The sequence below is a fragment of the Lampris incognitus genome, chromosome 3, assembly GCF_029633865.1.
Source record: "Lampris incognitus isolate fLamInc1 chromosome 3, fLamInc1.hap2, whole genome shotgun sequence".
Classification (NCBI taxonomy): Eukaryota; Metazoa; Chordata; class Actinopteri; order Lampriformes; family Lampridae; genus Lampris; species Lampris incognitus.
Window position 1 is genome coordinate 53,394,692 of NC_079213.1, and position 26,275 is coordinate 53,420,966.

Genomic DNA, 26,275 nt, shown 5'->3' on the forward strand with positions numbered 1-26,275 from the left:
GGTAATATCATCACTGCAAAGTGAAAACATCGATCCATAGCATCATCTTTGAGACACGCCTAGGACGTGAAAGTTTCAAAGCTCAATATCTCTAAACCACTGAGCACACACACAGAACTCTACATCCATGGTGATGAAGAGTAGATGTGCATGGTTCATGTTCATAATTCATAGATGTGCATGGTTCATGTTCATAATTCATAGATGTACATGGTTTATATTCGTAATTCATAGATGTGCATGGTTTATATTCATAATTCATACATGTGCATGTATCATGTTCATAATTCATAGATCTGCATGGTTTATGTTCATAATTCATAGATGTGCATGGTTCATGTTCGTAATTCATAGATGTGCATGGTTCATATTCATAATTCATAGATGTGCATAGTTCATATTCATAATTCATAGATGTGCATAGTTCATGTTCATAATTCATAGATGTGCATGTATCATGTTCATAATTCATAGATGTGCATGGTTTATGTTCATAATTCATAGATGTGCATGGTTTATATTCACAATTCCTCAGCCTCCTCAGGCTGAGGAGCACCCGTCTATCCCCCAAAATTCTCACCAACTTCTACCACTGCACCATAGAGAGCATCCTGACCAGCTGCATCTCAGTGTGGTACAGCAACTACACGTCAGTAGACCAGAAAGCTCTGCAGCGGGTCGTCAAGGCGGCCCAGCATATCACCGGTACCCAGCTCCCAGCCATAAAAGACATTAATCACAAACGCTGCCTTCGAAGGGGTCTGAGCATCAGCAGAGATCCCACCCACCCCAACCATTGACTGTTCTCCCCCCTGCACTCTGGGAGGCGCTACAGGAGCCTCAGAGCCTGCACCACCAGGCTCAAAAACAGCTTCTTTCCACAAGCTGTTGCCCACCTGAACCTGGCCGCCCACTGAATGTCTGTAGATATTTTTAAATATTTTGTACTCGTGCTCTTCTTTTTTTTTAACTTATTTTTAGCTTTGGTCTTCGTGTGTGTATATCTTATACTGTGTTTGCTGTGTTTGTCTGTGTCTGTCTTGCACTGTCTGGTGAAGCCACAGCCCTCGTTTCATTTTTAACATGTGCCTGCACATTGTTTTCAATGACAATAAACTGAACTGAATTTATGTTCATAATTCATAGATGTGCATGGTTTATATTCATAATTCATAGATGTGCATGGTTCAGGTTCATAACTGAAAGGTCATCAAGAGCTCTTTCAGCTAAGTGATAAAAAACATTCGCACTTAAACATGAGAAATGTGGTACTTTATAGTGAAAACAGGAGGTCTAGTTTTATTCATTTCATTAAAAGAGAGATGTTTTTTATTTAAATGTCTGGAAGAGCTCAGTAATAAAATTGTCAAATAGTATTTTAGATGCTTTTTGTGAGTTGATATAAATGCAACTGATTGCGTTAAATGGGCACAAGATATCGTCTCATATTGATCGCAGACCCCGAACTGAATCGAAATCGTATTGTGGGTCCGCGGTGGTGTAGCGGTCTAAGCATCGGCTTTGTGTCGATGCAGTTGCCCACTGCGGACCGGGGTTTGCGCCCCGGTCTCGTCAGAGCCGACTATGGCCAGACTCGATGAAGCAGCGATAATTGGCAATGCTGTCTTTTGGAGGGGGGCGGAGTCAGCTTGTGTTCGTCACATGAATGCACCTGTGTGTGTGGGAAAAAGCAGTGGTTCGGCTTGGATTCACCTCGTCACGAAAGTGGTGAGGTGTCTCCTTCGAGACTGCCGGCCAGAGAGATGAAGTTGGTGAACGCATGCAGTACGAGGGTGGGTGTTTGAACTAAAATAGGGAGCGATTGGCCACTAAATTGGGAGAAAAAGGGAAAAATCAGAAATAAATTAAAAAAGAAACTGTATTGTGGTAGACTTTGTGATATCAGCAAATATCATATCTTTATCCAAAAATTGATATATCAATCATTAATATTAATTATTATTATTTTATTCTATTTTTTTTAAAATTTATTTTCATTTATTTTTTATTTTAATTATCTTATTCTTTATTTTTATTTTTAAATATTTAATATTAACATCATTATTATTATTATCAATTATTGATATAATTTACTATGATACTGATATATATGCATTAAACTGATATAATATCCATCCATCCGTTAGCTGAGCCACCTATCCTGCTCTCAGGGTCATGGGGATGCTGGAGCCTATCCCAGCAGTCATTGGGCAGCAGGCGGGGAGACACCCTGGACAGGCTGCCAGGCCATCACAGGGCCCACAGACACACACACACACACACACACACACACACACACACACACACACACACACACACACACACACACACACACACACACACACACACACACAAACTTTCATACCTAGGGACAATTTAGTACGGCCGATTCACCTGACCTACATGTATTTGGACTGCGGGAGGAAACCGGAACCCCTGGAAGAAACCCACGCAGACACGGGGAGAACATGCAAACTCCACACAGAGGACGACCCGGGACGACCCCGGGTGGGTCATCCCACCAAGGCTGGTTGGGTCATATCCTAATTTGATATTATGATACAATATAATATAAAAAATTGAATAACATAATTGATATAATATTGATATAATATAACGTGATGTCTGTGAGTGTTCTCATTCATCCAGGTCATGGTTATCCAAAAACTTGATATAATATCTTCTCGTGATGAAACTTGTGATTTACACCCCCAGTCCCTACCATCCATACCCAAATCTATGCCTACGTGGTAAAATGTGCCTGTTAGTAGATTAGCAAATGGTTAACATTCCATGGCACCAAGTGAACTCTTTTACCTTCATTGGCAGCTCTATCACCATGTTGACAATCCCTTCTCCACTGGCAGCAAAATGAAACCCTTCTGACAGACGGATCCTGAAAAGACATCAAGAACAAATTACCGGAACATTCCATCAAGCCACTTATTTAACCATAAAACAGACAAATTATTTCATTAAATCTTTATCATTTTGCTTCAGTGTGATAAAGGCTTTCATCCTGCGCTAAAAAAAAAGAAAGAAGAACTAACGGTGGGTCAGTTTGTAAGCAAATATTGTTCTCAGTAGCTTTTATAACTGTCCAGTACAAAGCCTCTCCACCAGAGTTATGAAGCAACTATTTTTTTTTTTGTGGATTTTTTTCCCCTTTTCTCCCCGGTAGTACCCGGCCAATTACCCCACTCTTCCCTGCCGTCCCAGTCGCTGCTCCACCCCCTCTGCCGATCCGGGGAGGGCTGCAGACTACCACATGCCTCCTCCCATACATGTGGAGTCACCAGCCACTTCTCTTCACCTGACAGTGGGGAGTTTCACCAGGGGGACGTAGCACGTGGGTTCCCCATCACGCTACCCGTTCGGGGGGAGCGTGATTTCCCCCTCACCCCGAACAGGCACCCTGACTGACCAGAGGAGGCGCTGGTGCAGTGGCTCCCCACCTGCAGACATGGCCAATTGTGTCCATAGGGACGCCCGACCAAGCCAGAGGTAACACGGGGATTCGGAGTGGCTTCTCAATACGGTTGCATCCTTGAAGAATGTTTTCTGATACAAACCTCAATGCCAATGAAGTTGGGATGTTGTGTAAAACGTAAATAAAAACAGAATACAATGATTTGCAAATCCTTTTCCACCTATATTCAATTGAATACACTACAAAGACAAGATATTTCATGTTCAAACCGATAAACTTTATTGTTTTTTTGCAAATATTCACTCATTTTGAATTTGATGTAGCAAGTGAGGGACCAGCATTCTGAGCAGAAAATACTGTTTTCTCTGTAAATATGACCTACACGAAAGCAGTTCAAGTTTGAATAGACAATATAGACCAGTGGTCTGTATTGTCTATTAAATATATGTATTCATATATGTCTGGGAAGATGGCGGCACGAACTCACGTTTGCGGTGGCCTCACCAAGTGCCAGCTATGTCGTGTCTTTGTCCACGTCTGCATCTAAGTTTGTCTTCGCGTGAACTTTTTTTTTTTGTTGTCATTTTTAAAAAAAAAAAATTAATTTGATGTCTGGGAGAGCTGGTGTTGGATCGGCTGAGAGAGCTTATGGCCCTTTCCGGAGCTGTACCCAAGAGGAAACACTGAGGTGGTCTGGCGGCGGCCTCGCCTAACGTCAGCTGTGCAGTGTTTTTTTCGGCGTCTGCGTCATCATGTGGAGTGCGGGGAAGGTGTGTCGACAGTGTCTGGCTGGGAGAGCTGGCGTTGGATCGGCTGGGGGGGGCCTGGTCTACTGAGTCTGATGGGCCCAGGGACCCTGACCCCTGCCTGGAGCTGTGCCCGGGGAGGAAACACCGAGGGCGGTCTGACAGGACGCGGAAGCGGGGCAGGCTAAGCTAACTGCTAGCCCATGCAGACCGGCAGTTTTGACAGTCATCCTGGCTGGCATTCGTTCTCTGGACACAGGAATTGTTTTGGACTGCACTGCAATGAGTGGACTGTGTTGTTAACTGTTTCTGTTTTTTATTTGTTTTGTTTTTTTTGCTTTGTTCTCTCTGTTTTTGTATGTTTTTGGTGGTGTCGTTTTTGGGAAATTTCAGATGTGTTTTTTGTGTTGCACTGCTATGGGCTGGGAGAAACATAATTTTGTTTGCATATGCAAGGTACTTGTAAGAAATGACAATGAATTGCTCCTGATTCCTGGTGCTTCCTGGAGAGACACAGTATGAGCACTAAAACCTCCCTTTATGACCTTGTCTTGAGACCCTGATTTGTTAAAACACACTAGTGCTCTTGTCAAACTGCAGTCCAACAGACCTGGTCTGTAAATCCTTTTAGGATTTCAGTTCGTTACTTGGAAAATACTGCTTGGAGTGGAATATGTTGGAATATTCTCCAAATAATGTTATGTAAGAATGTTACAGGCCAGAACTCACTCAGAGAGCATGGAAAGGATGTGAGCGACGGCTTGCATGGGCACAGTGGGACCCTGGCTGTTCTGCACAGCCCACACCCAGCGCCGATGGAGGAAGTAACGGGACAGGGAGGCCAGGGTAGACGAGGCAGTGCGGTTAGCTGCCACGCTAAGCGGGGCCATCATGCTCACTGGCTGGGAGAAGTTTTCCATGTTGAGGATGAAGGGAGCCCTGAAGTCCAACGGCAGCTTTTCATACCTGCGGGGGAATTGATGGTTCAGTTACTTTCAGTAGTAAAGTTGAAAAGCTACACATGTACAGTCTCATGTTGGGAACAGACTCTTGTTTACCGCTATTCGAAACTTGAAAATGTCCTTTTTTTCTTTGTTGGGATTCCCCCCCCCCCTTTTTCTCCCCAATTGTATCCACCCAATTACCCCACTCTTCCGAGCTGGTCTGGTCTCTGCTCCACCCCCTCTGCTGATCCGGGGGGGGCTGCAGACTATCACATGCCTCCTCCGATACATGTGGAGTCACCAGCCGCTTCTTTTCACCTGACAGTGAGGAGTTTCACCAGGGGGTCGTAGCGTGGGAGGATCACGCTATTCCCCCCAGTTCCCCCTCCCCCCGAACAGGTGCCCCGACCAACCAGAGGAGGCGCTAGTGCAGCGACCAGGACACGTACCCACATCCAGCTTCCCACCCGCAGACACGGCCAATTGTGTCTGTAGGGATGCCCGACCAAGCCAACACGGGGATTCGAACCAGCGATCCCCATGTTGGTAGGCAACGGAATAGACCGCTACGCTACCTGGACGGCCTAAACTTGAAAATGTCTTCTATGATAATGTATAGCATATGTTACAAATATTCTCTACTACATAACAGATAGTTAATACATTAAACCAGTAATAAAAGATTTAAAAAAAATTCAATTTCATTTTTCATCCAGCAGATGGCGCCTGACACAGGAAACGTTTCCATTATGGCTTTTCAGCCAGACTTACGCATTTCTTGCAAATAATTTATATTGGTTGTTAGTTTGTGATTAATTTTAAATTCAAGTTTAAACTAGACACACTAAAAACTGAGCAAGACCTTTTTCACCTCGATGAAACAGCATTACAGAAACTCTGACAACTGTCTGATGAAGAAAAATGAATAACTGACAAGGTGCCATGCTTTAGACCAGGTGTGACTCATGTCCGTAGCTTACTGGAAAAATACTCAAGTCCACAAGGCTGTTGTGTAACGTTACACTGGTTTGGTTAGGATGTGTTAGCTATAAAGTACTCAGCAGGCTAAACTAGATGACACGTGCTAGAAAGGTTACAGAATCTGCCACAGGTGGCGCTGTGACATGCATACATAAAGGCTGACCCGTGGTAGCACCAAGTCAACAAGACGTTCTGGCCACTGGGTGATTAGACAGAACTTACACGTGTCCAGACACACAACTCTTATGGCACTAGTGTTTATCAGGTCAGTGTGTCTCATGCAGATGTAGGAAAACCAGGTCCAGAATTACAATACGTGAGGCTACGTTAACTAGTCAACTCAAGGGTCTGACCTGTGAGCCAAGGGCTAGCAAGTCTACTTATACATAACTGTTACACTATTGCCCTCCTTCGGAAAGCACGTCCCCGTGCTCCAGCATATCAGCTCCCTCACGCCTCTGTGCGCACGCGCTTCCGATGGCCACACGGTCTCACCATCCCACTTCTGACACCAATGAAGCGAATTATATAATAACAATAATTATTATATATAACTTTGTTTAAAGAAATATTCAACAGTTGGGAAAGTGTTCAACAAATAAGGAGCAAAATAATCCATATACACACACACACACACACACACATACATATATATATATATATATATATATATATATATATATATATATATATACATATATATATATAGCGTCCCCCCCCACTGAAACCGTCAATGGTGTTATAAGTGCTCAACTAATGAGGAGCGGAATATCAACACAGATACAAGAAAAAAAGTTTTAATACATAGCAGTACAGGCCTGTTTCGTGCATCACACACTCATCAGTTTAGCAGCTGATAGATAGATATATATATATATGGACCTGGTTTTGCCAGCTCTGGTCTAATGTCAGGAAGGTCTGAGGAGACACACAGCCCAGGAATGACTGCAGGAGAAAGAATCTGTCCCACAGTGATTTTTTAGGACAGCTGTGATGACTTATTGTGTGTACTGACCTTATGAGCAGTTTCTCTAGCGGTTTATTGAGCACCACTACACAGGGTCTGTCTGATAAGGCGGGCTTCGGAGCAGGGAGGGAAGGGGATTTGGATGGAGATGGATGGCCCAGGATCTTCCTCTTGGTCTTTGGGGTGGCTTCTTTGTTTTGCACGCGATGTGGGAAGCGAAGTTTGAGGATCTGCTCCCGTAGCTCATCCACAATCTGTTTCAAAACAGAAACACCTCGGTGAGTCATATCACCGAGTCAGAAGCAGTGACTCACCAGCTATCTTCTCCTGTATTCCTAAACTACTCTTATGTAAAATTGCTTTGCATTGTAGTTTAATGTAGAAAATAATGCAAAAGAACGTTTTTTACTGACTCACTCATTATACTTTTAGATGTACCAGCGAGATGTACTATGAAACTAGCCATATGTTGCTACGTAGCTTGACTCCTCATATTTATAGCTCTAAACTTGCAGGGGTTTTGCATATTAAAAAAAATTGCAATGAACAGTTGAATAGTTATATTTCATTATATAAGCCAAATTACTACGAGGCATAAGATTTGTATTCAGAATATACAAAAAAAATACAGTTACTCATAGATATGCTTCATATATTTAAGTACCTTGTTCCTGATAAGTGCCGGCGTGCCAATGGGGAATCCCAGTCGCAGCACCATGCAGGGTGCCTTCGAGATAAGACGGACCAAGTAGAAGGAGGTGGGCGGCTGGTCAGAGGAGCTGGAAATACATCAGTTAGAAAAATGTCACGGCTCTTTCAGAAAAACTAACACCCTGACTTGGACAGTTGTTGCTTTATGCGCTGAACAGTGCAATATGAACTTGTCCATTGTGGTTTGCAGACCATCATGCGGAGTATACATGCCAGATAAAAAGACAATACTTCACCTTGAAGACTGAAATGTAAACCTAGTAAATCAACTTCCCCTTTTATTTCATCATGGTGAAGAGTAAAAACAAGGTAAAAGCATCAAGATTCAATTATATTACATTACATTACAGTCATTCAGCTGATGCTTTTATCCAAAGCGACTTACAATAAGTGCATCATTTAACGTAGGAAATTGGGAGAACTACTAGTCATCAGAGGTCATAAGTGCATCTAAACAAGCACCCAAGACTAAAACCAGTGCTAAAGTAAAAGCTCAGGAAAGAGATTTTTTTTTCATGAGTGAATACAATAAGTGCTAAGAGCAAGTAACAGGGTAGTAGCTCTTGAAGAGGGGAGTTTTCAACCTGCGCTGAAAGATGGGCAGTGACTCCGCTGTCCTGACATCAGTGGGGAGTTCATTCCACCACTGTGGGGCAGGACAGAACAGAGCCGTGACCAGGTCGATCGGCAGCAGGGGCCTCTGAGCGACAGGGCAACCAAGCGTCCCGAGGGAGCAGAGCGAAGTGGTCGGGCGGAGGTGTAGGGCTTGACCATGGCCTGGAGATAGGAAGGAGGTGTTCCTTTCACTGCCCTGTAGGCTAGCACCAGAGTTTTAAACTGGATGCGAGCAGCTACTGGGAGCCAGTGTAGGGGACATGAGAAGGGGAGTTGTGTGAGAGAATTTAGGGCGGTTGAACACCAGACGAGCTGCAGCTTTCTGAACAAGCTCCAGAGGTCTGATGGCCGACGCCGGGGCACCAGCAAGGAGGGAGTTGCTGTAGTCCAGCCGGGAGATGACCAGAGCCTGGATGAGCACCTGTGCCATCTTGTCGGTGAGGAATGGGTGAATCCTCCTGATGTTATAGAGGAGAAATCTGCAGGAGCGAGCAACTGATGCAACGTTTGCAGCAAACGACAGTTGGTCATCCAGGATCACACCCAGATTCCTCACAGTCCGAGTTGGCATCACCACGGTGTTGTCAATGGTGATGGCCAGGTCTTGGTGCGGGCAACCTTTCCCCGGGAGGAACATCAGCTCTGTCTTGTCCAGACTGAGTTCCAGGTGGTGTGTCGCCATCCACTCCAAGATGTCAGTAAAGCATGCAGCAATGCGTGTCTCTACTTGTGCGTCAAAGGGAGGGAAGGACAAGATCAGCTGGGTGTCATCGGCATAACAATGGTAAGAGAAGTCATGCGAGCGAATAACAGAACCCAGGGATGTCATGTACAGGGAGAAAAGGAGAGGACCCAGAACCGAACATTGTGGAAAGCCTGTAGTTAGTCTGCAAGGCTACGAAACAGATCCCCTCCATGTCACCTAGTAGGAGCGACCCGTCAGGTAGGATGCAAACATTGAGAGTGCAGAGCCTGTGACACCCAACACATCTCCATTCTAACTGACCAGTCTTCTGACTCTGGCTTCTCAGCTGCATGTCAGGAGGTGGATGTTGTTTGCTCCGTGTTTACTCTGTAGTTCTTCATGTTTCTGCTGAATCTGGTCTCGTCTGTGTGAGCACATCCCTGACTGCTCTTTCTTCTGTGTACTGAACACTTTCATGATTGTGTTACCTTCCACTAGAGATGGTGGGGAGGGATGCTAAAAATGTCGCACCATTACAGAAATTCCACATTTCCTTTTCCAGCACTGTTAACAGCATCTTCTCCATGTCCTCTTCATTTCTGCACTTATAACACACCTCAAACCTTCTTGACAATATTTCTTTATTATTTTATTTTTTGGGGATTTTTCCCCTTTTTCTCCCCAATTGTACTTGGCCAATTACCCCACTCTTCCGAGCCGTCCCGGTTGCTGCTCCACCCCCTCTGCTGATCTGGGGAGGGCTGCAGACTACCACATGCCTCCTCCCATACATGTGGAGTCGCCAGCCGCTTCTTTTCACCTGACAGTGAGGAGTTTCACCAGGGGGTCGTAGCGCGTGGGAGGATCACACTTTTCCCCCCAGTTCCTCCTCCCCCCCGAGCAAGTGCCCCAACTGACCAGAGGAGGCGCTAGTACAGCGACCAAGAAACATACCCACATCCGGCTTCCCACCTGCAGACACGGCCAATTGTGTCTGTAGGGACTCCCGACCAAGCCGGAGGTAACACGGGGATTCGAACCAGCAATTCCCATGTTGGTAGGCAACGGAATAGACCACCAAGCCACCTGGACATCCTCTTTATAATATTTCTGACATTTTTTTTTCCATTTTATTTTTATTTCGATTTCAGAACTGACAGCAGCATGCTGTAAAGGCAGCCCGCGCCTCACCTGTATATAAGCTTGACGTAGGAGTAGCCCTCCACCAGCACGAAGCTGCTCCAGTCTCTCAGCAGGGACGTGAGGGCAGAATGGGAGATGCGACACTGGATGGTGCTGTAGCGGCCGTTGTTTCCAGCTGTGTGCAGGTGTTTGGGGACAGGCCTGCAGGGACACACGGGACGACGTATAAAGAGGCTGGCAAGATAAATCTGTGTCTGTAGTATTTTAGTGTTAAAAGAGTCAGTCATATTCTGTAAAGTGGAGTTTAATCGTGTATTCCATTTTGATTTAAATATTGTGTTTAATGTCTTCATTCCTTTTATCTAAACTGTTTCTACTGTGTTTGTATTTCGATGTGTTTCAGCAGTGTACAACTGAAGCTTCCCACAGACTGTGTGATTTTAGCAGTCCTATAAGTTCACTGGAAGCCACATGGTGCAATGGTGTCGTGATCGCCGCGGGTCCATCAGGACCTTTGCATATGGCCGCTCCTGTGCAAATGTGTCCGCAGCAGCACCTTCTCATGGTACCTCCTGTTTTTACAAAGTCTGCTGCGGGGGCGACCGGGTTCCCGGCGGTATAACCGGGTGGGGCGATTGAACTCGTTAGCCTTGGTTGGCAGCCAGTCTAGGAGAAGGACAACTCTGATCTCAAACCCGGGTAGATGAAGCTCGTTAGCCTGTCGAGCAGTTCATCTAGGAGAAGGACAACTCTGATTTAAATCCTCCGCTGCCTTGCAGATATACGGGAAAGGATTCGGGAAGAAACCCTGAGGAAAAATCTGCATCCGTCTCCATTCTCCAGTCTCGCTATTCTTGCTACTGGTCTGGGACGAGAGAGTGGGGTTGATGATGCGCAACTCTTCCTCACTTTAATCATCGCGCAAGTCATCCATCATCCATCACAGGATGACTAGATGGTCCTCGTCGCTGCGACGGACAAAGAACAACAACAAACACACTGTGTGATATGGAGCTAATAAACTTTGGTACAACATCAAGTGTGATGTGTGTAGACTGTACGGTAACACTACTGAATCACAGGCGATGACGCAAGCCAATAAAAACATCATCGGCATGCGTGCCGCATTAGCGCACATAATCGATCTACGCCGCCGGTAGAGCAACATGACGCCAAGCAGGACTCGAGTCCTTTCAGTAGTCACCGCAGCTCATTTTGTTGCTCGTTGTGTTGCTCGTTTTGTTGACTCCATGACATTGGGTCACAGATGCAAACAGTGTGTTTGTTTGTGTTCAGCGCCAGCAAAGATTGTGTGTGGCGTTTATCAGTGCGTCATTTCGTGCTGCATTTCTATTGGTTGGTTAGACGTAGTTCGTAGTAGCAGTCACATTGTGAGATGGTTGTCCTACATTTCTGACCCTGTCAGACTTTTGTCCCAGGTTGTCTTCGGTCACAAGAACGTAATAACGGCTGTCTTTGAGCCTGTCTCACAGTGAACCTGTCTCACAGTGCGACATAGGACCACCATTCTGGAGCCACAACAAAGATATCGCCACATTTAGTCATCTTTCATCTGAGATGGCACATCACACCGTCTGTAGGAGGCTTTAGACTACAGAATGTGTATCTGTTTCACCACTGAAGGCGCTATGCAACTGTAAGTCCCTCACATGTCATGCTCCAGGATGATGGCAATACGATGCATGTGCAGCCATCTTTGCCAGAAGTTGGCATCCATGGAAAGGATGGGTTTCCAGTAGGAAGCAAACTGGGACTGAGTGGAGTCTTTGGACCCACTATGCTGTAACGAAAGAACCTAGAAAACAAGAGATCATCAAGATGAGGAAAGTAGACAAAAGGATGACGGGAACATTTTGATGGGTTGACAGAGACAATGAAAACCAACAATAGTCAGAGAAGGAACATCAGCGAGATATCTGCATTGCACTCTGACCCCTGGTATGTGCTTTCATGTATCGAGGAAGTACAACCCAAAATGTCCTTTGCACAGAAATAAAAATTGCCATTGGTTACGTAAACAAATGCAAAACATGACCAAGAAGCTGCTCTGACACTGACCATCACAGGTTTGCAGATACACTGAGCAAAACTACCCTTCTGAAAAGATGAGACTCTCGACTGAGGGCAGCATGTTGTGATTCAGTATGCGATACTTGCGATTCTTTAGTAGCTCAGATCAATCACATGGTTGCCCTCGGGGATTAATAAAGTATTCTGACTCTGATTCACTGCAATATTTTACGAGCTACACCTGTTTCGAGGATACAAGCCTCTGAGAGTTTCCTGTATGTTTCCTGTACATTCCTTAAGTGAGTATGCTTTTAATAAAAAACGCTGGTGGTTTAAAAGACGTCCTTTGTTGGGTCCGCGGTGGTGTAGCGGTCTAAGCATCGGCTTTGTGTCGATGCAGTGGCCCACTGGGGACCGGGGTTCGCGCTCCGGTCTCGTTAGATCCGACTATGGCCGGACTTGATGAAGCAGCAGTAATTGGCAGCGCTGTCTTTTGGAGGGGGGCAGAGTCGGCTTGTGTTCGTCACATGAATGCGTCTGTGTGTGTGTGGGAAAAAGCAGTGGTTCGGCTTGGATTCGCCTTGTCACGGAGGTGCCGAGGCGTCTCCTTCGAGACTGCCGGCCGGAGAGATGCAGTTGGCAAACACATGCAGTACGAGGGAGGGTGTTTGAACTAAAATAAGGAGCGATTGGCCACTAAATTGAGAGAAAAATGGGAAAATCAGAAATAAATTTTTTTTAAAAACATCGTTCACTTGCTTTTTTTTAGCTTTCATGGCTTGGCTTGAAATAATAAAAATGATTCAAGGCTCCATCATATTAGGTTTCCACCAAAACAAAGACAAGAAAACCACTAAATGCCAAGCCTGATAACAGCTCATGCGGCTGGTCGGAGACCAAACTTAACTAACATCTCCTTATCATCCTAGCTTTACATCCAACTATTACCCAAACCGCTTATCCTGCTCTCAGGGTCACGGGGATGCTGGAGCCTATCCCAGCAGTCACTGGGCAGCAGGCAGGGAGACACCCCGGACGGGCCGCCAGGCCATTACAGGGCCGACTCGCACGCAGGCACGCACGCACGCACGCACGCACGCACGCACGCACGCGCGCGCACACACACACACACACACACACACACACACACACACAAACACACCTAGGGACAATTTAGCACGGCCGATTCACCTGACCTACATGTCTTTGGACTGTGGGAGGAAACCGGAGCCCCCAGAGGAAACCCACACAGACACGGGGAGAACATGCAAACTCCACACAGAGGATGACCCGGGACGACCCCCAAGGTTGGACTACCCTGGGGCTCGAACCCATGACCTTCTTGTTGTGAGGTGACCACGCTAACCACTGCACCACCTTGCCACCCATTAATAACAAAACCACAAAGACGGTGGACAGAATCATAATGGTTCAGCCTTATATCTACAAAACCGTGGATTTTATTACTGAGGCAAAAGTCCTGCTTCCACCAAGATCAAGACCTGCTTCTGGTTAGATGGTTATTATTGTGTGGCAAGTTGGAGAAGATATGCTGCTGAACACTTCATACCTTGGTAGAATTGGCTAGCACACAAAAACTATTTGGAAGATATCCAGTTTCCAATATCCAACTCACCCTTAAAATGTTATAGTTAAGTTTGCAGATCACACCACAGTCGTAGGTCTTATACCAACAATGACGAGACGGCCTACAGGGACGAGATTCTGCGCCTCACATCATGGCGCACTACCAACAATCCCGTCCTCAATGTGCAGAAGACCAAGGAGCTGATTGTGGACTTCAGGAGGTCTAGAAGCTGCAGCCACTCCCCCATACACATCAATGGGGTGGAAGTGGAGCATGTCTCCAGCTTTAAATTCCTTGGAGTCCACATCAGCAAGGACCTTTCCTGGACATTAAACACCCAGGCCCTTGTGAAAAAGGCCCAACAACGCCTGCATTTCCTGAGGAGGCTGAGGAGCGCCCGTCTACCCCCCAAAATTCTCACCAACTTCTACCACTGCACCATAGAGAGCATCCTGACCATCTGCATCTCAGTGTGGTACGGCAACTGCACCTCAGTAGACCAGAAAGTTCTGCAGCAGGTCATCAAGGCGACCCAGCATATCACCGGTACCCAGCTCCCAGCCATAAAAGACATTTATCACAAACGCTGCCTTCGAAGGGGTCTGAGCATCAGCAGAGATCCCACCCACCCCAACCATGGACTGTTCTCCCCCTGCGCTCTGGGAGGTGCTACAGGAGCCTCAGAGCTCACACTACCAGGCTCAAAAACAGCTTCTTTCCACAAGCTGTTGCCCACCTGAACCTGGCTACCCACTGAATGTCTGTAGATATGCTTATACTCGTGCTCTTTTTATTTTTTTACTTATCTTTAGCTTTTGGTCTTCATTTGTATATATCTGTATTGTGTTTGCTATGTTTTCTATGTCTGTCTTGCACTGTTTGGCGAAGCCGCAGCCGTTATTTTGTTTTAAACATGTGCCTGCACGTTGATTTTAATGACAATAAATTTAATTGAATTGAAGTTGTATAAAATAATGCTTGTAACACAAAATGCTTACTAACGATACTGTAGTTCTTGCTCATTTCAATTTAATTTATTTCAGTATCCTAACACGATGTCAATATAAATACAGCAACGATAATCAATCTGCCTTTTCTATTCCAAGACAAGAGTGAAACCACCTCATTTGAATCCCTTGCATTCAAACTGTCCTGTCCAAAACCTCTCGTCACTGCCGTTACTGACCCCCCCCCCCCCAAGCCCATCCTGTCTTTCCCTCGGACTGGTCAGAGAGTCGAACTCAGCTCTGTGCTGTTTCACCATCTGTTTTAATCCTGAGCAAGTTTAACCTCCATGCTGGCCTCACAGTAGGGCTTTCACACAGCAGTCGACTAGCAAAACCACCAGTCGGCACTGTGCGTAGTTTAGACTGGTCGTCCATCTGTGGTTTTAGCACCGTGCAGTAACAAAGCAGTGGCAATGCCTCTACAGCAGATATGCAGCTGGGGGTGCTGTGGTTCCTACATAGATTGGTTGGAACAATCATTTTGTACATCGTACCACGTTAAATAAACAGAATTTAAGGTATTTAGAGAAGGAAAGACTCCCACTGTCCCTGTGTTGCAGTGTACGGCAGCTGCTGAAAACACAAACACAACACGCGGTGTCCTCCTTAAAGCCTCTAATTTTACTCTAATCAGTTTTAAATACACATTCATCTGAGTTTAACATCTCCGTTATCCATTTATGCAAGTTAAATTGTGCTCAGAGACTCGTTCACCTCTCGTAAGGTTTCTTGTAATGTGGGGAACAAGTCGCAGCTGAGTATCATGTCAAATTCCTCATTAGATGCTAGCGGCTCTGCTGCTCTATGTTTTTCCCATATTAAAAGTCACTTCAAGAAATGTGAAAGTTTCTTGTTGGCGACACCGTTTAACTTACATAATGTAGGACAAAAAGGATCTGATGAATATATATTGTATTGAACAACCAATTTAAGATCATTTAAGGCATTTCAACAGCTGTTGTTACCATGACAACCACTGACACATTCGGCTGAAAGTCACCAGAACACGGTCACTAGTTAGATCTTCTCAATCCACAACCAATAAGACAGTCCAGATCTACAATGCCCTCACCCATCCTCTCCACTTGGCATTTCAGGCCGAAGACTGAAAGTCCCACTGGCCAGAAACAACGGTTACAAGTAATACGTTACTCCATCAGCTTTGACTATCCTCAGTAGGAACCTGTTTAAACAGGCCCCTTGAAACTCAAACTCTTTTAACCTCTTTCTCCCAAGCCCCCCTCCTTTTATCCTAAGCCCTCTCCTTTTTTAGGCTGCTCTGCAACCAACACCATCACCTATTCTAATGTGCATGTTATTTATTTACCACCACATATTCTAATGTAAGTTATTTATTTACCACCAGGTATTTTAATGTACATTTGCTATTTGTTGTTAGGTACAGCTGTATATTGTGTTTTGTTGTGATGGTTATGGCGGCTTTAAATGCCAGTGGAAGAACAATCCATCATTACTTATTGCTGCCACTTGCCACTCAGTCACTTTAAATTTTCAGTTGACCTTATGTGTAACTAATATGTAGTGTTGTGTATTGTTGTATGGTATGCATTGTCCCATATGCCCGTGCCAAACACAAATTTCCATTTTATGTAAATTTAATGGACAATAACATAATCTGACTCTACTGCATTATTTAAAATATTAATATATACACAAGAAATACTTGTACCTATTTTAGACTCAATGTAGTGACATATGTCAGCCACTAGGGGAACATCGAGACTATGATTTCACGTAAGGTATTTTTGCAAACCCAAAATACCACATGGCTGTTGCAAAGCACAGTGCGGTTCAGTAGCAGGAACGCACCAGCTGGTCACAAGGGAACACTGCCGTGTGTGTGTGTGTGTGTGTGCGTGTGCATTTGTCAGTAAAGAGGAAGAGAAGCCTGAATATGAACCAGAGTGGTGACCGGGCAAGGAAAAAATCAGCTGTTGCTTCGAGACCGGGTCCCAGGCCATCTAATTTACTTTGTTTATCCGGCAGATTATGCACAGATGAACAGAGCATCCCTCTACTCGCTGCTCTTCCTCCTGTTACAGTCATATAATACATTCCTTTTTGATTGTTTCCTATCACTGCCCACAGGTCCCTTATGACATACACTGAAGAGGTATATCGTACCGGTGTGGTGGAGCCAGGGGGGATGTAGAAGAGGGGTACTCCATTTTTGGTGCTTTCAGGAATGGTGTAATTCTCAGGCAGTGAGTTGAAAGACTGCAGGTGCACCAGCATCTGATCTGTCAGGTTTATACTTGAAACACACAAAGAATTGAAAATAAGGTATGGCACTATATTGAACATGCTGAACAAACAACTACTGAAGGCAATAAAATACACCAAGTGCTACGATAAACAGTGTTTCTCAGGACATTTAAATCCCCCTATAGCCCTATTTGGACAGGATCTTTAGTTTTCCAAACAATGTCTGAAATAAACACATGCTCAATAATCCAGGTAAGAAAATCAAAGAACGTTGAATCAGTTCATCTGGACACAACGTTTACTGACAGATACGTGTCATCATCATCTAAGTCACCTCTTCAGTCTCACCTGACTGCAGGTACCCCACCCTTATAAACAATACAGTGACTGCAGGTACTCCACCCTTATAAACAATACAGTGACTGCAGGTACCCCACCTTTATAAACAATACAGTGACTGCAGGTACCCCACCCTTATAAACAATACAGTGACTGCAGGTGTCCCACCCTTATAAACAATACAGTGACTGCAGGTATTCCCACCCTTATAAACAATACAGTGACTGCAGGTACCCCACCCTTATAAACAATACAGTGACTGCAGGTACCCCACCCTTATAAACAATACAGTGACTGCAGGTATTCCCACTTATAAACAATACAGTGACTGCAGGTACCCCACCCTTATAAACGATACAGTGAAATAACAACCCAAACCAACGACCAGTTTCATATGGAAATATGGGTGTGACCATTAACTAGAGTTTCGATGGCCATGTGTACTATTCATAGTACACATGGCCATCACCACAATGGTCCGGTACAACGTCCGCATTACCGTCCAGGGTGTCTCCCTGTCTGCTGCCCAGTGACTGCTGGGATAGGCTCCAGCATCCCCGTGACCCTGACAGCAGGATGAGCGGTTTGGATAATGGATGGATGGATGGAAATGTTGTTCAAAAGACAGGTTTCAATACAAATGGGATTAAAGTTTTCAGAGTACCCCCGAGTTTGACAAGTTGATAATTTGCTCCATATTTTCACCGATCTGATGCATAAAAAACACAGGCACAGCCAACCCAGACGAGATTAATATCACTAGGTATGTCTGTGACACACAAAAAAAACCTAACCTTCCCTGGAAAAATTATTCTCATCCTAATACAGCTTATGCCCACAAAATCCACACTGATTCTTTCCCTCATCTGTCAAATAAAAGGAATTATGCCCATTTCCAATGCCAAAGTATCCTTTAAGAAGACATAAGGCATACCGTTTCTTTTCTCCCCACTATGCCACGGTTTTTATTTTCCCACGGTTGTGTCATCATGAACTTTCGGCAAAACAAATCTATTCATATCCATTTTTACCTCAAAGACTAATTACACATTTAAAATAAATAATATGTTGGATCACCTATTGAAAATCAAACTACTTAGAGATGGTAAGTAGATGGCAGATAGTTCACCTCTGTAGCGTGTTCCAGAAGCGTCGGATGACAGAGGTGCGGTAAGGGCTCGTGATGGGCTTCTTCTGGGTGCAGCTGATGTCATGCAGGATGTCGTAGCTTCCCTCCATGGTTACCTCCACCCTGGTGGTACGCTTTGCCAGGTCCAGGGGCCACGAGGTAGCTGCGAGGTACTCAATGCGCATGTTGTGTTTCCACAGCAAAACCAACTTCACCTCCAGCTGAGTCCCACCTTGAAGGAGGAACAGGAAATGAGTCCCATAAAGTTAAATCAGTTCATCTGGACACAACATTTAGCGGGAAAAACTTTTCATGAGCTCCCCTGAAAACATCCATCCATCATCCAAACCATTTATCCTGCTCTCAGGGTCACGGGGATGCTGAAGCCTATCCCAGCAGTCATTGGGCGGCAGGTGGAGAGACACCCTGGACAGGCCACCAGGCCATCACAGGGCCCACACACACACACACATTCACACCTAGGGGCAATTTAGTGCAGCTGATTTACCTGACCGACATGTTTGGACTGTGGGAGGAAACTGGAGCACCCGGAGGAAACCCAAGCAGACACGGGGAGAACATGCAAACTCCACACGGAGGATGACCCAAGACGACCCCCAAGGTTGGACTACCCCGGGGCTCGAACCCAGGACCTTCTTGCTGTGAGGCGACCACGCTAACCACTATGCTATCGTGCCGCCCAATATAATCTAATAATAATAACATAATATATTATTGTGCGATAAGACAAGGAAGTCTAATTTGCCCATTTTTATTCCTTCTTGTCACACAAATGATGGCCGTACATATGGAAAAAGGTCAGTTCAAAGGCAAAAAATTAAATAGAGAATTTAAATTGGACTTAAAATGTCCACATGACTATTCACAGAGGACTGGGGAATAGTTGCAATCACAGCAGTATAAGATGGCGACATATGTGCAATTACAAGAGAGGGTTGAAGAAAGAACATCCTATTTTACCTGGTAGTAGCGGCCTTCTGCAAATGGGTGTGTTTACCTTTGGTGAGGTTAATCTCTCTAATGGTGTAGCCCTCCCGCAGTCGTACAGAGACCACGCTGATCAAATGAGCATGAACCTCCTTCTCTGTGTGCTTCTTCCTGCGCATTACCAGAGCCGGGTTCCCGCTGGTTGAGACCAGGTGCTCATTGAACAGCTTATGCTGGGAAACTGAAAAGCAAGGTCAAAAGGGAATATTAAGGCCATCATTTCACTTTTACAGAACCAGGTGTACAGCAGATATACTGCTACTACTATAAATACCACTAAGACTTATAATAATAATAAGAATAGCATTAACAATTACTTTGTTTACAGACTGCACCGCAAAAGCAGCTACAAGGTCTTTAATTTAGGTAATAGTAACACACATACAAACCTAATAGGAACAGGTTTAAAAACAATTCTGCTCCAAAAATGTTTCAAAGAATTGTGTGTAAGGGATTGGGGCCAGTAACAGTCTTTAAAAATACAAAAATCCCCCTTTTCTTCCCCAATTGTAAATTATATGCGGCCAATTACCCCACTCTTCCAAGCCGTCCCGGTCACTGCTCCACCCCCTCTGCTGATCCGGGGAGGGCTGCAGACTACCAATTGCCTCCTCCAATACATTCTTTTCACCTGACAGTGAGGAGTTTGGTTAGGGGGACATAGTGCGTGGGAGGATCACGCTATTACCCCCAGCTCCCCCCTCCCCCCCGAACAGGCACCCAGACCAACTAGAGGAGGCACTGAAGCAGCGACCATGACACATACCCACATCTGGCCTCCCACCCGAAGACACCGCCAATTGTGTCTGTAGGGACGCCTGACCAAGCCAGAGGTAACACGGGGATTCGAACTGGTGATCCCCATGTTGGTAGGCAACGCAATAGACTGCTATACTACGCAGACGCCCCCCTCACATATTATTTTACGACACTGCAGCCACAACCTGATTTTGAATGTTTGCACTCTGCATATCTGTCAAAGTGAACATCTGCCCTGCCCTCATCTAAATGACCAACGTGCTTCTGTCTTATGTGAATACAACTCATCCACAGTGCTGCAGCTCATTTTGTCTTCTTTCTCCCCAAACTTCCTCCCCGTTTTTTACACTCCTGCCAAACGCTAGCTGTTGATCCTTGTGTTGACTTTTCAGCTTCTTAATCCTGGCTGCAGTGGGCCATGACATGAGCAACTGGTGGCCAAATATTTCTATGCTACTACCAAAGTAAGGAAATGAGAGTGAAAAAGAAACAAAACTGAAATCATATGACATTTCACTGAACATGGCCATCTGACAAGCTGCTGAGCAGAAGAAACAGCAGCTGACATCTATTTATTGACTGTGTGGGTGGAACTTCAGACTGTGCTGTTTGGCTCAAAATGTAGCTAAATGTAAATACAGCAGCATCTCTCTTGGCCAGGAGAACAAGGAGGGAGGTCAATGAGGAAGATAGCTGACGTTACAAATCTAGATTGGGCTTTTATTATGATAAACAGTCATGGGAACAATATAGCTCATCACTTATAATATTCGGTAACACTTTATTTCAGGGGGTCGGAAATTACCTAGTAATTTCCTATTAATAAGGTGGTAATTATCACGTAATTTCTTAGAAATAAGGTTGAAATTACCTCTTAATTTCCTAGTAATAAGGTGGTAGTTTTTACAGGTAATTTTACAGCTAACTCTAACCCTAACCCTAACCTAACCCTAACTCAAATTACAAGGTAATTTCAACCTTATTTCTAAGAAATTACGTGATAATTACAACCTTATTACTAGGAAATTACTAGGTAATTTCTAACCCCTAAAATAAAGTGTAACCTGATCTTCTATACAACCCCTTAGGCTATTTTTTTTCTTTTTTACTTTTCTTCCCCCTTTTTACCCCAATTGTATCTGGCCAATTACCCCACTCTTCCGAGCTGTCCTGGTCGCTGCTCCACCCCCTCTGCCGATCCAGGGAGGGCTGCAGACTACCACATGCCTCTTCCAATACATGCGGAGTCGCCAGTCGCTTCTTTTCACCTGACAGTAAGGAGTTTCAACAGGGGGATGTAGTGCGTGGAAGGATCACGTTATTCCCTCCAGTTCCCCCTCCCCCCTGAACAGGCGCCCCGGCCGACCAGGGGAGGCGCTAGTGCAGCGACCAGGACACATACCCACATCCGGCTTCCCACCCGCAGACACGGCCAGTTGTGGCTGTGGGGACGCCCGACCGAGCTAAAGGCAACACGGGGATTCGAACCGGCGATCCCCATGTTGATAGGCAAAGGAATAGACCGCCACACCACCCAGACGACCCCCTTAGGCTATTTTAAGGTGGCATTGATTTTGGAGGGCAGTGAAACAGACATCACAAATAGAATTATATAATTTTACACTTTGGTTCAGGTTTGAAGACATGCTGCGTTCTTACCACAGAAGTACTCAGAGTTCAGGGATTCAGTGGTCTTCAGAAATGAGTAAGTCAGAAAAGCCTTGTGGTAGACATTCATTTCCTGGCTGTCTAGGTCCGACTCAGGACAGCTGGGCAAGTACGAGCCAAAGGTGGCCAAAGAGATGAACTTCATCAGCTCCACATTGGGAACATACCCAAAGCTGCAGTCGTAGGAGTAAGCACCACCCACCTGTCACAAGACAAACAGAATGCAGGTTAAGGCAGTCACAGGAGCAAAGCACCCTACATGTCATACACCTATGTATTAATGAGGGCCATTTTTATGCAGTTTTCCATTCCAACCAAACACTAATTCAGGAGATATCCCCTTCAGAGTCACTAAAACCTCGCTCATTTCAAAAGCTGACATTACTTTAGCGATCCCAGCACATGACTATCTGATAAATAACCAAATACCAAATATTTAGAAGATACCACAGGCTTATCGATGGTCCTGTCCTGTTTTTCTTACAGCCCTGAGACCCATAAGATTTACATACACACACACACACACACACACACACACACACACACACACACACACATATATATATATATATATATATATATATATATATAGTTGAATACTGTTCATATCTTAGAACATACTATTTTCTTTCATTTATTAGAAATTAGTCATGCCTCTCAGTTAATTAATAAAGATGAATTAATGTGGACAAACTGGTATCAAACTCATTTTGTCATTTACTTGATGAAACTGCAATTTCTGGTTTCAATCAAATTAAATTGTGAAAGGGAAGTTTGAAGAGAACTGGAAAAAAATAGAACTTATTTAATTTCTTTTCCTTCACCTTCTGTAAGTTGTTCTTTAATACCACATAGTCATTTAAAGTGAATGTAATATATTCCTGACTTTCAGCAGCACAAAGAAATGTTACCGATTACAAGTTTGATGAGGTAATTTGCGACTTTAACAGAATACATGTTAAAAAGTAATTGCATATTTAAATATGTTTGACTCAAAAACTGACATATATGGCTTTGTTTCAAATAATAATAATAATAAAAATAATATCCATCTAGGTTGTCCGTCAGGATGCCCCTATTTTTTAATAATTATAATAATTATTAATAATTATTATTATTATTTAACAACTATTAATAGCAATGATTTTATAATAATAATAATAATATAATCCTTTTTGGTTAAGAGCTCAACAGTTCTGTGCAGATATGAGAATATCTGCATTTCCTGTATCAAATCTTGCCAAAATTTGACCCCAGCTACTTAAAGTCTGCCATGGGCATGCATTCCCAAATGCTTACACATCCAAATACATTTGGCTCCAGACACATCACACAATGCAGGAAAAAGCATGAATGTTATCATCCCCCATTGACTGGAATGACAGTCTGCTGCTATCCAATCACTTCCCCCTTTTTCACCTAAGACAGGCCTCACCCCGTTCAGAACACCCTATTTCTGAGTTTTTTTCAAAGGTAAGAAAAGAACAGAGCAAACTGATACTGGGCCGGGGGGGGGGTGGAATATTACACTTTCAAAGAACATATCCATCCCTGCATATTCTTACTAACCAACAATTTAGTCCTCACATTGCTGTTGCTCACTGAAACATCAGGATGGTTTACTATTGAACGTACCTGCACGAACGAGCAGGCAATGGTTCCACTCCGGAGCTGGTTGAGAAGGGTCTCACACACTGCTACATCAGGTACACTGGTCACACCATCTGTGATTATAATTATACCTGGAGCACAGAAAAATAAAATCAAAAATTCTAAATTTACTGTATCAAGTATTATACGTATATATACACACAAAACTTACATGGACACTAGCATGCTACTTGTTTTTATACTAATAAGAAGTGGAAAATAGTTCCAGTTATGTATATTATGGGGTTTTTACAAGTATCCGATACAAAAAAAAGAGAATAAAATTCAAAGAAATCAAAGCAACCCAACTACTTTCCTTCTCTTTACATATAGTAAAACGCCTGATGGAACTGGACTTGGCAGCAAAACCATGGTAAAAATAGCTCTACAGGAGAACACTGCTACCTTGCATTCAGGTCAGGACAAGCCTACCTGCACTGGAATTGGGGGGCAGCAACTGAAGGGCCAAGATTCCCTGGCGCACCATGCTGACCAGTCCTACGTCGGCTGTAACTACAGAAATGCCCTGCTTCCTCTGAGGCTGGCTGTCCATGTTGGTGCCAAGAAGCCCTGAGTTTAAGACTGGCCCCTCAGACTAGGAGAGGAAGAAAAATAAATCAATCAATCAGTTTCTGTTGCCTTTATTGTGATTCTGTGTAGTAAGGGATCCCTTTTTACTTTGCAACAGGATAAAACTGGATACCACTACATTAAAATCTCAAAGAATTAAACCAACTCGCCCGCTCATGCTGCTGCTGCAGAACTTCTGCAATGTTGTTCTCCACAGCTCTGAGCTGTTGATAGATGTGATTCAAGAACTTATTCAGGTCTGTGCGATCAAGCTGACAACCCTGTACCAGCACCTACAGTAGAGAACAAAGCTGTCAAGAGACCACAACACCTTGCCTGCCTGACAGAGCCAAGAATCCATTGCAGCATTCTATTCATACATGGCTCACATTCACAGCTTATATCCCATGATTCATCTCTAACGAGAGAAATCTCTGCAATGCACAACATAGTCTTGGTGACTTTAATCACTGAATGATTAACAGTTTGGCTTATCATCATTATTAAAACACGGGATAATACGAGCAAGTCACCTGGTGAGAATTGAGACCAATGATCGAGGAGTACGCAAGGATGGTGATGAAAATCTTCGGCTGAAAATCTTTATCTGTGCCAGGTACTATGAATGGTCGAGCCAGACCTGCCAGACATCTTGATAGGGCATGGAAGACCTCATCAAAGATCATCTCCCCTGTGCAGTCATCCTGCAAAATAATAAAGGAAACTGATGTCCTAAACAGACAAAACAGCTGTAGAATCAACAGCATTAACTCTTGACAAAGAAACAAAACAACTATCACAGTATAGTATAACATTTGACGTTTGAAAAGAGCAAATGTAACTATCCACCTTTCTTTAAAACTTGTTGCAATCCAAGTAAATCATCACAAGATGATATCCATATATAACTGAAAAATGCAGCATGAATCAAAGGCATTATTTAAAGTTACTTATTTTATGTAAAATATTGAATGTGTAAAAACAAACCTTTTCACCCAAACGTTTGTTGTCTTACATATTTTGTTAGTTTACTTTGTCATATACAACTCTTTGTAGGGTTGTATGACAAGCCTACGGTTTTGTTTTGTTTTGTTTAATTTCATTCTGACTAGCTCTGCTGGTATCATTCTTAGTCGCTGTAACATCCAAACAACAGGACATGGTGTTCGGTAGAGGGGTGATTTAGGAATTAGGGAATTTGGGTTTTTAGTATTGTGAGTTGGAAGGGGGGTTTGTTGTAGTTGCTATATCACATAGGTAGTTTGCATATTTTATGTTAACAAATCATCAAAAATGTCAACAACAAAAAGAAGAGTGCACTTCCCTGTCAAGAAAAACAGTGAATGAATCTAAGAATGCCACCTTACCACAATCCCTGTTGACGGACTGAGGTCGAGCTCAATGATGAACCGGTACCTCCGTGCCAGGAAGGTGGCACGAGTAGATGGCATCAACATGTAGGGGGATGTAGAGGGGCAGAAATCTGGCCGCCAACCCTTTGGTAAAATGCTCAGCAGGTCTAATTCATTCTCTGAGTTCAGCTGCACACATAACATAGTGACAACAGTTATTAATAATTCCATCAAAACATTCAATTTTTTTTTCTTGAATTATGAATTTGTGAATGTGATTTTTTTTCTTGCTAGGTGGTTATGAAGGCATTCCAGTGAACCTATGTCTTCCATAAATCCCATTACATTGCTGATGTCTCTATAGACTTTTGAGAACCATGATAGCCAAGCCCAGCTTTTGAACCAAGCCCAGCTCTTGAAGCAAGAGCTGGGCTTAACCCACCAGTTCATGCTGCGAGGCAGGCCAGATGACTTGGTTGAGTTTCCCGAGGAACCACGCTAGACGCACATTCCTGGAGATACGATATTCTTCCTTCATCAGCAAATAGATTTGGTCTGCCTCCTCCACCTTGTATTGAAAAGAAGACAAATGAAAATGAAGTATATCTGTGGAGCCATAATAAAGTCAAATTATAATCAAGTCCACCTGCAGAACTAAATTCTTTCAGACTAAGAACCACAAACACACAAGCTGATGACTGCACATTTCAGGTAGTAGGTAATTAG

The 26,275-nt window shown here is 44.1% G+C and overlaps 1 protein-coding gene across 1 annotated transcript in view; it reads right to left on the reverse strand.

Moving 5' to 3' along the window:
- The window catches only part of szt2 (SZT2 subunit of KICSTOR complex), a 176,826-nt gene that overhangs the window by 149,415 nt on the left and 1,136 nt on the right, over positions 1-26,275 (reverse strand). Inside the window, exons 2-17 of the mRNA XM_056276743.1 lie at positions 25,992-26,117; positions 25,565-25,738; positions 24,731-24,901; positions 24,368-24,490; positions 24,060-24,222; positions 23,613-23,719; positions 21,969-22,179; positions 19,561-19,731; positions 18,543-18,774; positions 16,994-17,123; positions 11,893-12,038; positions 10,271-10,423; positions 7,733-7,847; positions 7,117-7,322; positions 4,906-5,142; positions 2,818-2,896 (exon numbers count right to left, since the gene is read on the reverse strand). Of these exons, the coding sequence (XP_056132718.1) occupies positions 2,818-2,896; positions 4,906-5,142; positions 7,117-7,322; positions 7,733-7,847; positions 10,271-10,423; positions 11,893-12,038; positions 16,994-17,123; positions 18,543-18,774; positions 19,561-19,731; positions 21,969-22,179; positions 23,613-23,719; positions 24,060-24,222; positions 24,368-24,490; positions 24,731-24,901; positions 25,565-25,738; positions 25,992-26,117 (2,544 nt within the window). The remainder of the gene's footprint in view (positions 1-2,817; positions 2,897-4,905; positions 5,143-7,116; positions 7,323-7,732; positions 7,848-10,270; positions 10,424-11,892; positions 12,039-16,993; positions 17,124-18,542; positions 18,775-19,560; positions 19,732-21,968; positions 22,180-23,612; positions 23,720-24,059; positions 24,223-24,367; positions 24,491-24,730; positions 24,902-25,564; positions 25,739-25,991; positions 26,118-26,275) is intronic.